This window comes from Nicotiana attenuata, chromosome 2, assembly GCF_001879085.1.
Source record: "Nicotiana attenuata strain UT chromosome 2, NIATTr2, whole genome shotgun sequence".
In the NCBI taxonomy this organism is placed as follows: Eukaryota; Viridiplantae; Streptophyta; class Magnoliopsida; order Solanales; family Solanaceae; genus Nicotiana; species Nicotiana attenuata.
In genome coordinates this window covers 11,153,280-11,166,335 of record NC_031990.1, presented here as the reverse complement: position 1 = coordinate 11,166,335, position 13,056 = coordinate 11,153,280, and the positions used below count along the sequence as shown (strand labels likewise).

General features: G+C 38.3%; 2 protein-coding genes across 2 annotated transcripts; one reads left to right on the top strand and one right to left on the bottom strand.

The window, feature by feature from the left end:
* On the top strand, positions 2,794 to 8,665 carry LOC109244274 (fidgetin-like protein 1). The gene is made up of 12 exons (XM_019411337.1): positions 2,794 to 3,119; positions 3,818 to 3,956; positions 4,165 to 4,500; positions 5,643 to 5,884; positions 6,061 to 6,307; positions 6,382 to 6,474; positions 6,627 to 6,728; positions 7,290 to 7,392; positions 7,673 to 7,756; positions 7,838 to 7,933; positions 8,065 to 8,192; positions 8,318 to 8,665. Exons 1-12 carry the CDS (start codon positions 2,800 to 2,802, stop codon positions 8,417 to 8,419), a joined length of 1,992 nt encoding a protein of 663 aa, XP_019266882.1. The 5' UTR covers positions 2,794 to 2,799; the 3' UTR covers positions 8,420 to 8,665.
* Positions 10,153 to 10,506, bottom strand: LOC109216524 (uncharacterized mitochondrial protein AtMg01250-like). Its single transcript, XM_019380688.1, has one exon. It carries the CDS (start codon positions 10,504 to 10,506, stop codon positions 10,153 to 10,155), a length of 354 nt encoding a protein of 117 aa, XP_019236233.1.

The following is a 13,056-nucleotide window of genomic DNA, read 5'->3' as shown; positions in this document are numbered from 1 at the left end:
AACACGATGCCCTCGACCCACCCCTTGAGTCGAGGGACTGCATTCGGGACCCGAGCAACGATTGCACCACCATCAAGCACCGATAAGAAGGAAGGAAAAAGAAGAGTATAAGATTTTGAAAACAAAATTTCACTTACGTTTTATATTCCACTTTTCGGGGAACAACATGCGCTCAACTGGCGTCAAGTCCGAGATCCTCACTCGGACAAAATGGCCTAGCCAACCTCGATCCCGATCTTCATCGATACTCGAGAACGGGACCTTACTAGCCCGACGCGCAAGCTTGATTAGTCCCCCCGAAAGAGTCGAGGACTGTATAGGCGCACGAGGTGGTCGACGGTGAACAAGCATCCATCGATCTTGCTCGCAAAGAACCGGAAATGGATCACGATCCTCTAGAATGAAGGGTGGATTTAACCGAGGCATACCTCGTATCTTTTGCAGAAGTCGATGATGACCGGATCCAATGGGCCAGCGTAAAGGGATATGTAAACACTTAAGTATCCCTCGACTTGGGTGGTGATATCTTCATCAGGTCCAGGAACCACCACGTGCTTGTCAACCCAGTTGCAATCCTTTTTTGACCATGAAGAGGACTTCTTTAGTGATCGAGCACTCGTATCTCGAGACCTTCTCACACCGACCGGGTAAGGAGGGAGGTTTTTCAACCTTGAAATCAGCGGTTATCGAGCATCCACCAGGGATGAACGTGTTCAAGGGGGGTTCGCTACTGGTTCCTTGACAGCAGTACGCAAAACGGTCTCCTCGGCAGCTGGTCGCGATGTAGAAGGAGTTTCTTTTTGGGGAACTGTTTTTGAAGTCTTCTCCATATCTTTTAAAATGGAGGGAAAAGAGGAAAAAGAGGAAGTTAAAGGAGCACAATTGATGGTTTGGGGTGAAAACGAGCAAACGTTCTCACAAAGATCTCAAAAAACCAAGATATAAGTGCCAGAAAGTATAAAGATTTCTAAGGAACAAGGGTAGAAGGTTTGAATGTAAAGTTTAATGAACAAATGAGGTGGTATTTATAGTTTTCGGCGGTTAACATCGAGGAGTGGCCAACCGCCAACTGACGAGCATTTAACGCCAGTAGAACTTGACTGACGAGACGTTTCATTCATTTTGTCATTTCTGACGCGGGGTATCGAAGTCAAAATTGGAAGCTCATGTCGTTTCTCGTCGTCTACTCTCCGAAAAAGCGATGGGACTATCTGTATACGGGTAAAACCGATCTCGTAGTACATGCCGATCTCTAACATGATAGGCCAAGCTCGAGATATGGTAACTGGGAGCCTAGACCGAGGTTGGGGTCTCACCAATCCTGAGTCCGGACCATAACACCCGTCCTCGATTAATTTTGAAGAACGTTGTCAGGTAGTCAAGCTCGACCAATAGAAGGCCGTGAAGTTCGTAACCGACCGAATATCACGGCGGAGATCTCGGCATATGTCGACGTAAGATCAACAATCAGTTAATTAGGGGACTTTTACCTTTTATAGAGTTGTACCTAATATAGGACTCCCCTACTATATAAATGGGTATCTAAGTACTTGTAAATCCAATTGTAATTCGCACTCAGAAGCAATATACTATTTTCTCTTTAAGCTCTTATTCAACTGTGTCTTGATACTGATCGAAGTGCATCTTGTTCAAGGGTGGCTTACCCCTAAGGTTGTTACTGTTCAATTCGTGTGGTTTGAATTTACTTTATCATTATTATTTCAATTGCAATTTAATTTATCGCTTTGTGTCAATTTAATCCACGTATCCTTAAAACCACTTACAAATTCAATTGTTATCCGATTTTGAGGGTAAACAGAAGGATAATTTTTTCTTCTCCAGAACGGATCACTAGATTCCTTTGTGACCAATTATATCACGCGCTTAAGAGGAACTGCCAAGGAAAGTATGGAGGAAATGTTCAATCAAACTATAAATCATTGGACAAAAACTTTGGAAAGTCGCATAAATTTTTTACTATTCTAGTTAGGTAACGCCTAAGTTATATTTGCTACACTTCTAAAACAAGTAAAATAGCATCCCAAAAAGACGGTTTTGAAATTATTCAAACTTCTCACCCCTAGAATAGTAGCTGTTGAACAATTGGTATCAATTTAGGTCAGGTGAGAGTAGCATATGATCACCATATGGCAATTAATTCACTAATTATGTGCTTCGAGATAGATATGATATTCTTTATGAGTTTATTTATGTATGAAACTTTGATTTATAAAATATATTATTATATTTAAACACATCTTTTCGTTTCGAAGTCCACTTTAAAAGCCATATTGATCGATTTTGAGAATAATGCTTCACTTATTTTCTATAACATGTGAAAATATTAAAATTAGCACATGTTGACAATTAGTTGATTTTAAGATGCCAACTCAATAATCCTAGTAAAAATACTTTAACTTTTTTAAATTGAACTGTCCAAATCAGTGCTTATATGAATATAATCTCAGTGTAAAAATTGCACCCACTAGAATAAAGTAAAGCAAAATTTGATAATCACGATCAATTGAGATCAAACGTTTATTTATAAAATGTATTTCGAAATAATAGTTCTGGCACCGGAGCTATAAATAATTATTTCGTGATGAAAGTAAAAGTTAGAGATGGTTTCATGACCAAAAGCTTACTAGTTAGTAGTTACATGTTAAAAGTAGTACTTATTTAATTATGAGAAAATAAGAGATTAGTGTATGACGTAGAGAAACATCAGGGACGTCTCTGCAACTAAAAATATCTTTAAATAAAATACTTATACTTGGCATCAATTATCCACGAGGGAAAATGGCGGGAAAGGAGGACAGTACCCAAAATACGGCACCGAATTCGGAATCGGCGAAAATGGAGGACGAAAAGTCGGAGGTATCATGGAGGAAAGAAATTGACACGAATCTCAAGAGGCTCCACTCAATGCTATTTGGAGCAGAAGTAGCTCTCGAAAAGAAGGATTTCAGTTCCGCAACAGTACTTGGATTAGGACTCATCGGCTTCCTCGATTCGCATTCTCATTCCGACGTCGACGATGCCTTCATTCGTCCAATTCGATGTGAAGCTTTGTCTAAGTTTGATTCTGCTCGACGCTCTCTCATTACTGAATCCGATCGGTACACTTTTTTTTTGGGTAGTTTAATTGTGCAAAATACGAATTTTAAAAAGCTGCTCCAGCAGACCTGTGTCTCGCGAGCAAACTTTAATTGAATTTTAATTTTTTGAAATATCGTCGCAGTTTAGTAAAGTTGAGGAGAGAACATGAATAATGATGTGATTCTATTTTTCCTTTTAACTTAACTTTCTGTTAGCCGTGCAAAAATTTTGAAATATCTTTAGTAAAACTGAGGAGAAAACATGAAGAGTGATGTGATTCTATCTGTCAAATGAACCAACAGTTAATTAGATCATTCGAAACGAAGAGTCAATTGTAGTAAAGCATAACAACAACTACCCTGGAAGGGCAGATAGGCTAGACCCTCGGCTAGAGAACCAATTGTAGTAAAGCATCTGACTGAAAAAAAGAAGAAAGCAAGCACTGATATTACTTCAGTGAACTATTAATCCTCTATAAAGGATATCTTATTTCAATAGCATCACTGATTTTTTTTTTCCTCACAAACTGAAGATAAACAGAATATTACAAGTATTTCCTTGGTTTCTTATTCTTTCTTTTTCTTTCAATTAGAACCTGATACGGATAGTGCATTTTGTTCCTCATTTCATCAATCACTTTTATTAGCTATATAGATAATTTGATTAGCCAATGCATTCTTACATGTTGAAGTTGCTGATCTTCACTGTATATCTTCAGCCACGCCTTTGAACAAGCAGGCAGAGATCCAGGCTGCATATTTACCAAAGGAAAAGATATTGATATCGAGAAGATTAAGCAGTCTAAGTACTTTCTTTCTCTTTTTCAGCAACATGAAGGCAAAACTATTGGCGAACAGGTGTGTGGACTAAATAATTTATTAATTTTCTTTTTCTTTTCTGTCATCAGCACTGATAGTCCTATTTTACATGTTTGTTGGTCTTTCAATGGTTTTCCGTTTCTCTTAAATTCACTATACCTGTTTGAGTTACTGTCCATTGCTTGTGACTAAAGTGTGATTGTTTTTGTGGAATACGTGAAATCATTTCAAGTGCATTATCTTGCAGGGGAATCAATCAAAAAGGCGTGAGAATGTGAGTAGCAGGACCTGGAAAACGCCTGCACAAACGAGTCCGAGAGATTTCTCCATGATGAAGAATAGAAGCTTTGGAAATGATAGTAGCCCAGAGGTTCTCCCTGTTGAACGGTTTCACCCAAAGCATCAAGCCATGGACATTAAAGATGAAGAGGAAGAAAGAACCTGTAACAATGGTTCCAAAACAAGACGGTTGCACAGGGAAAGCAGTGGCTCTAGAGATGAGCACATTTCATCCCCCTTGTGTGCTGAAGAAACTGATGTTGATGCTTCTGCGAGTGGATTTGTTACTGCTAAAACAAAGCTGGTACTTTTCGTGGAAACTTCTTGAGTGTTAAGTTACTTATGTTATCATATGCTACAACTTTCTGGAACAATATGTTTTAGGATTTTATTTGTCTAGCTAAGACTTGTTTGATTAAATGCACAGAAAAAATGCAATTCCCTTGGCTAAACCAACTTATGTTCATTCACATCACTCTTTCTTTTTCCCTTCTTCTTAATCCCAAAATTTTATGTGAAATTTCAATTTACAGTTCTTTGTTCCTTAATTTAAAACCCAGAAGTTCTCAGGTTAAACCTTCCCCCCAAGAGAAGGGAGAAAAGAGTTAATGCAATTTGTATGCTATACATGGTCAATTTTTTATCCAAGAGGAACAAGAGTATATGTCAATAACAACTAAGAAGATTGGTGCAACAGGAGGTAATTTTTATGGGCTTAGCTTTTTGATAGAAAAAAGATGGCTGATCAATGCCTTAAACCCAAGGGAAAACTGCACCAGTTGTTATTTTTTTAATGCCTTTTTTTTCAAAAAGCGTCTATTCGAAGAAAAAAAAAAATAGATATGCGCTTTCCGGACTTAACTGATCATTTTCAGGTGATTTCTGTAATACTAGAATTGCTCCGATGTTTCTGTGACTTCTATTTGTTTTTGATGCAGGACACTTTTAGTTCTTCTGCATCATTTAATAATCAAACTTGCTGTGAAGACTCCTAATTGGAAACTTAAAATGTCTTTCAATCAATGCCGAATTTCCAACATACTATTAGTGTAAATGGTACTGTAATGTGCATGCAGCCATGCCTCCAAACATGAAGGTCGTAGCTGTTTGCAAGTGTATCTATTGTTGCAAACATCTTTATGTTTTCTTGCGAGAGGCATGCATCAATGATATCACACCTTCTTTAATCCAGACAGAAGCACTGGTTATGGAAAAAGAAAACTGATTTACTCTCAGAAAGCAATCATAAAATCTGATAGATGCGTTTTAAAAATTATGAAAATTTTTATGTTACTTTATACAAAAAGATGTATTTTGGACTGAGCAACAAATTCGAGCTGTATTATCAATTTGCCATGTTTATTAAGGACTGCTATTTTTGAAACTTCTCAGATTTGTAAATCTTTTGTTTTGCTTTTTGTCTCTTCTGATCATTTCATGCTGTAGGAAATGGACACAAGACAGAGGCGAGGGTTGAGTAGATCACCAAGTGCTTCAATTTCCCCACAAAGTGATAACACCTTGATGAACAAAGGCTGTGCAGTCAGGTCCTATGGTTTTCCACGACGTGGTGTACGGGGCAATTTCGTTCCTCCTATCAGAGGTAGTAGTGGCAATAATGTAGGCAATGTCAGTTCACGCAATGCTGGGAAAGGAGAAGATACATTAGATGACTCCACAAGGAAATGGTTAGTTGACTTCGCTTGTTTTATTTCAGTAGACATCTACTTTGATCTCACTATGCTCTTTAATTCAAGTTATATTACCTTAGTCCATCTTATAAAAGATGATTGGCAAAAGATCGAAAAAGGTGCTTCATAATGTGAGACATTTGTCTTACTTCTTCATATTCCTTACCATTCAGTTTGGAAATGTTAGTTGGTCCTGATGGTGAGCTACCTGAGAAATTGAGGAATATAGAGCCTCGGCTTATTGAGCATATCAGCAATGAGATTATGTACCGGGATCCCAATGTGCGGTGGAATGACATTGCTGGCCTGGAACATGCTAAAAAATGTGTGACTGAGATGGTCATCTGGCCATTATTACGTCCAGACATATTCAGAGGCTGCCGATCTCCAGGGCGAGGTCTTCTTCTGTTTGGTCCACCGGTAAGTTCTTAGTCTGCCTAGTCAAGATAGGTTCAAAAGAAGCAGTTTCAACTTATAACTCTCTCATGCTTTAGGGAACTGGCAAAACAATGATAGGGAAAGCTATTGCTGGTGAGGCAAAAGCGACCTTCTTTTACATATCTGCGAGCTCTTTGACAAGCAAGTGGGTATGTCGTTTTTTGTTTATGTATGTAATTCTATGAAAAACTGAAATGTACTTGCTTGTCCAGCTATCTTGGACTAGATATCTATTCAAAGGTGGATGGAACTGTCTTGAAAAATGAAGAAATGTGTATTGAGTTTGAATTCGTGATTGTAGATCGGAGAGGGGGAGAAGTTGGTGAGGGCACTTTTTGGAGTTGCCAGTTGTCGTCAGCCAGCTGTTATTTTTGTTGATGAAATAGATTCTCTGCTGTCTCAGGTATGTACTCTCTGATACTTCACTGTGAAGAGAAACCTTTCCCTTAGTGAATGATTTCTGCAATATTTTGAAAAAGAGAGCATATCTTGTAAATTGCGTGCTTCTTTTCTGAAAAATGAAAATCTTGGATTTGATCAGAACTGATGTTGAGCCATGTACTGATGAGGAATTTATTTCTTGTCAACTCTTCAGCTTGCTGATATAAATATTGGTATTATCCCAAATTTTGACTCCTTAAAGTTTTGGGACTTTGGGCATTTTGGAAAAAAATAGTTTAGAATCATTACAGAAAAAGGAAACAAAAGGGCAACTCAAAACATAAAGAAAAGTGATTTATAGTGCAGAATTCAGTGTTCTCTACTTAATTTCTGGAGTGACATTGTGGTCGAAAACTTGATAAGGCTGCAGCACAAGTTAGAAGGTAAAGCATCAATCATGCATATATAGGTTTGCCTATTACAGAATATCTTTTTAGTTTCTTGGCTGGACATTACTTCTCCACAAGCTGATTGCTAAGTTAGGGATATAGAGACCTTTCTAAAAGAATTTACATGGTTGCAGCGCAAGTCAGAAGGTGAACACGAATCTAGTAGGCGCCTGAAGACACAATTTCTGATTGAGATGGAAGGCTTTGACACTGGGAGCGAACAAATTCTTCTTATAGGTGATTTCTGGATCCCTCTAATTTTCAGCATGTTAAGAAAGAGAACGCATTCCGATTTAAAACCAAGTAACCTGTTCTAATTCCAAACCTATGCCACTCAAAAGTTCCTTTGTTGCTTTGTTTGACCAAGAGCTGTTGATTATGGATGAATCCATGAGTTGTAGTTTGTATACTGAGCAATTCAATGAGATATTTAATTTGCCAGATTCCTTTTTACTGCAGAAATTCCATAATTTAGTTACTTGCAGAAGAAAATTAATAGTATGATTCATGGAAACAGGTGCAACAAACAGGCCCCAAGAACTTGATGAGGCTGCAAGGAGACGACTTACTAAGAGACTTTATGTTCCACTTCCTTCCTCAGGTGCAAGTGATCTTTTTATTGTGTGTGATTAGCAATGGACTACTGTGACCAGTATAATTGACCATATGTCTTGGATTGCAGAGGCAAGAGCTTGGATCGTCAAGAGTCTATTGGAGAAGGATGGGTTATTTAAGCTTTCAGATGATGATATTGTCTCCATTTGCAGATTAACTGAAGGTATTCGCAACTCATGTTGCTAGCATTCCCAAATATCAAGTCCCATCTGATGGCTGTAGTTTCGTTCATTGTTGCTGTTTTTCTTTTTCCATTGCGGATTTTTTATTTATGATGTTTGCTTAAATTTTCAGGGTATTCTGGGTCTGATATGAAGAACTTAGTGAAGGATGCTTCCATGGGTCCATTAAGGGAAGCTCTTAGGCAGGGTATTGAAATTACAAAGCTAAAGAAGGATGACATGAGGCCCGTAAATCTTCAGGTAATTTTTCAGGCGTGGGAAAAACAGATGTCAGATGCTGTAAAGAAAACAAAAAAGAAAGAGCTAAAGGCATACTTGTCGGTAATTTTCTCATGGCAGCATTTTTAATATGTTGTTTTACACAGGACTTTGAGGATGCGTTACAAGAGGTAAGGCCTTCTGTGTCTTCGACTGAACTTGGTGCATATGAGGACTGGAACAAACAATTTGGAAGCTTAGCAATTTAGTAGCCAGAGGAATAATTACAAATATTTGTAGTTGCATGCCTTTTACATTTTCCGCGAGAGCAATTGGATGATCCGTGGAATTCTCTTTTTCGTTCTGCCATGTAAATTCCTCTGTTACCTAAATGACCCATCCAAAACAAGAATCTTCCAATACACTAGACGATTTAGGAGGTCTGTTGCAGCACTAATCGATGTCACCTGTTCAGAACACTGGTCTTGAAATGGGTCTCTGGAGTTACATTTTTCTTTTCTTCTCGCGATCGCACTATCATTCTCAAAATAGTAGTTATCCTATTGGCACTTGGTTTGCTTCTTGTTAAAGAGGGAAAAAAGATATACTAACATTTTTACTTTATTTTTTTTGGTAACAATTGTAAATATTACCATAACAAAACATATACACCTAAAGAGCACCTAGTTTCACAACCATCTTCTAGGAAGAGTATTGCAACCACTAGGCCTCCGACCGCATCTAATTACAAATAAGTTTTTCAATCATACTCTGACATCTACGTGCTTTTTTTGACAATTGAACTATCTCTATTCTCCCTATGGTTTCCTTCTTAATCTGTGTCACCACTATCTCTATATGTACATTTATTCCTTTGAAAATTTTCCAGTTTCTGGCCCTCCACGCGTGATATATCATTGCACTCCACACTGCTGTCAGCATTTCCTTCTTTAATCTTGGCCAATGTCTTCTATTTATCCATTCCAGCACTTGTTTAACCTCTCCCTGCTGTATAGCAATTCCTAGCCATGTCATCAACTGTTGTCGAACTTCCTTTATCCAAGAGCATTCTGCAATCGATGCCTTGCTGTTTCCTGTGCATGGTTCTCACATAAGCAACAAGTAGTATTTGCAACATTAATGTGCAACCTGATCATCCTATCCTTGGTTAACAGCCTTCCTTGCATTGCTTTCCAGAAATTAACTTTGTGCTTTGGTTGGGAGATAGAATTCCATAAAAGGTCAGCTTCTCTTACTCTAACCTGAGATCCCAGTAGTGCATTATAGCTTCTTGTAATAGAGTACTTCCCATCACGAGTGAGCTTGTATTTGTCTTGGCTATACCATGCTTGCATCTTTTCCTTTAGTGAATTTATTTTCTTTCAGTACCAACTGCAGTCCATCGGTGGCTTATGTCTCCAGATACTATCCTCATTTTTCATGTATATACCATGTACCCATTTTACCCACAGAGTGTCTTGCTTTTCAGATAGCTGCCATAGTAATTTCCCTACAGATGCATGATTCCAGCTCTTGCTGCCCTTTATGTTAAGTCCCCCAAACTTCTTTGGCATACATACCTTCTCCCAAGATATCAATGATATTTTCCTCTTCTTCTCAGAACTCCTTCATAGGTAGTCCCTACAGATCCTATCAACAACTTTCAATACACTTTGAGGAAGAATGAAGATTGATCCCCAGAAATTAAAGATAGAAAAAAGTATTGCATTGACCACCTGTAGTCTGCCGCATATGACAATTGCTTAGCATAGGAGTTTTTAATTTTCCTTGTGATTTTCTCAGTTAATTGATGACAATCCATTCTATTCCATTTCTTTGAAGACAAAGGCAGTCCCAAGTATCTGATAGGGAGAGATCCTATTTCAAATCCTGTTTGAGTCAGTAATTGTTCCTTTGTCTGATCATCTACTCCTGCAATGAATATTGTGGACTTCTCCATATTGGCCACCAACTCAGTCACCTCACTAAAATGTGTTAATGCTTACATGACCCTTGCCACTGATTCCTTTTTTCCTTTGCAGAAGATCATTAGATCATCCACAAAGATGAGGTGAGTAAGTTTCAGATTTTTGCACATAGGATGAAACTTGAAGTCTGCTAGATTGCTCATACATTTCAGCACCCTAGACAAGTATTCCATTATCAGTACAAATAGCAATGGAGATAGGGGATCTCTTTGCCTCAATCCCCTCCTCCCAGGGAAATAACCATAACCTCCTCCATTTACTTTAACTGTGAATTTTGTGGAGGATACACATGCCATTATCAGTTGAGTGAATTTCTGTGGAAACCCATACCCCTTCAAAGCTTCCTCTACAAACTCCCAGCTCACCATATCATAAGCTTTTTTTCAAATCTATCTTCATAAGGCATCTTGGTGAAGTTTTCCTATTATAGTGCCTCATCAAATCATGACAGATTAGTATGTTGTGGATCATTGATCTCCCTTGGACAAAGGCAGCTTGATTGTCAGCAACAATGATTTCTATAGCTTCCTCAGCCTGTTACACAGTATTTTTGATATGCATTTGTAGATGACATTACATCAAAGATATTGGCCTGTACTGACTAGCAAACTCTGGTGCTTCAACTTTAGGAATCCATGCTATATTGGTAGCATTTACCTGTTGTAGTAATTCTCCAGTTTGAAAGAATTCAAGTACTGCCTTTGTGACACTGTTACCAACAATGTCCCATGTTGCTTTAAAGAATCCACTACCATAACCATCAGGCCCCGGGCTTTTGTTACTGTCTGTCTTCAGAATTGCTGACTTCACCTCTTTGGCTGAGACTGGTTTGAGCAAGCACAATTGTTGTTCCACAGATAAAACTGGTCCATTCCTAAGTATTCCTTCCATTGCTTTCCTTCTATTCACTGCTCTAGACCCCAACAAATCCTCATAGAATTCCACAACAACTCTAGCTATTGCCTCCTGATTAGTTTGCCATTCACCATATTTGTCTTTCAGTTGAGTGATTGCATGCTTTAATCTTCGATGCTTTATAATAGAATGGAAATATCTTGTGTTATCATCTCCCAATCTAATCCATTTTGCCTTGCTTCTTTGTTGCAAGAAGATCTCTGCCAAGTATGAGGCCTGTCTGAATTTTTGATATAACTCCTTTTCCTTGTTCTGCAACTCAGTATTCAAAGGATCAATCTGCAGCTGGATTTGTACCCCCTTCAAATCTTCTCTTTCTATATTGACTTCATGCACTATGTTCCTGAAATGTTGGGAATTCAACTCCTTTAGTCCTTTCTTGAGGATTTTCATTTTTTGTACCACTTGAAACATTTTGTATCCATCTATTTTCATTTCCCATGTGCTTTTAACTTTCTCCTTGAAATTAGGATGTTCTGACCAAGCATTGCAATATTAGAAGGAATTTTCACCCTTACAACATCCTTCTATTTCAATGATGGCCGGACAATGATCACTAATCCCTTCTGTTAGATACCTGTTGGTGCTTGGTGGCATGGTATCCAATCATTCTTTATTAATGAACGCCCAGTCTATCTTGGAAAAGATTCTCTCCCCTTCACGTTTGTCACTCCATGTGTATCTTTGCCCTTGATTTGGCAATTCCAGCGGCTCACATGTATGTATACAGCTTTGAAACTCAGCCACCTCAGCCAGAGTGACTCGAACCCCACCACACCTATCATCTACTTTTAGAATAGCATTAAAATCCCCTAATATCAGCCATGGCTTATCACATCTTATCTTTTGTTGAGTCAGTTTATTCCATAATTCTCTTCTGCCTTCTTTTGTATTAAAATCATAAACAAAAGACACCATAGACTCCACTTGCATTGGGATATACTTAACCTCACATGTTACCACCTGAGCTTTCTTTTCTATTAGATTCACATTAAAATAGTCTGGCCTCCATAATATCCATATTCTCCCATTATAATGGGATTCTAGATTTGTTATATAGTGCCACCCTCCAAACATTTTGTTTGCAATTTGATCAATCCTACTACTTTTAATTTTTGTTTCAAGTAGATAAATCAACCCTATCTTTTCTTTATTGCAAAGGAATGTTACCTCCTTTTGCTTATTGGGGGCATTCAGCCCCCTAACATTCCAACTTAGTAGTTTAACCATGTCCTGAGAGAGGTAATGATTGACCTCCCTCATTCCTTCCAATCTTCTTTTGCACTGTCTGTACTGCTGCTTCCTTTTCAAGTGCTTGAAATGCATTCCTCTCCACTGTCTGTTGCTGTTGCCTTTGGTTAACTTTGCCTGTTCTATGAGGAGTGATCCATCCTTCATTTTGCTTCCCCTGATGACTCTTGGTTACTGGACCTATGCTTGGTAGTGTCACCTGTTGAATTTTGTCTCCATTTTCCTGTTGGGGATGCTGTGCAATTTGTTTGGCCTTCTGCTCCACTGGCTTATTGCTGACTTCCACTTGTGCTTTTGGTGTTTTCTTCTTCCTGCAATCTTCCTCAGAATGTCCATATTTTTGACAATAGTTACATAAAGTTGGCTTCCAATCATATACTACTCTCTGCTCAACTAGAATGCCTTTTGCATTTCTAAACATCATTGTGTCTGGTAATTTAGAATCCATTTCCATTTCCTATGAAATGTTATCTAATTCAATATCAATTACTGGGGTTTCACCATGCATGAGCCTTATTCTCAACCTGGGCTAAACCTGACCTCTCAGAGTCAATACATACGGCATGAGCCTTATTCTCAACCATTAATAGAGGTGACAAACATACTGCTAGCCCAAAACAATGCAACAACAACAAAGATCTTATCACCTCTACTTCTACAATGAATATTCAACTAACTTTGAAGTTAGCTTTCTCATATCTGATTCGAAGAGAGGGTAGTTGCCATTTGTCAAACTGGAAAGGGCCTTTTGC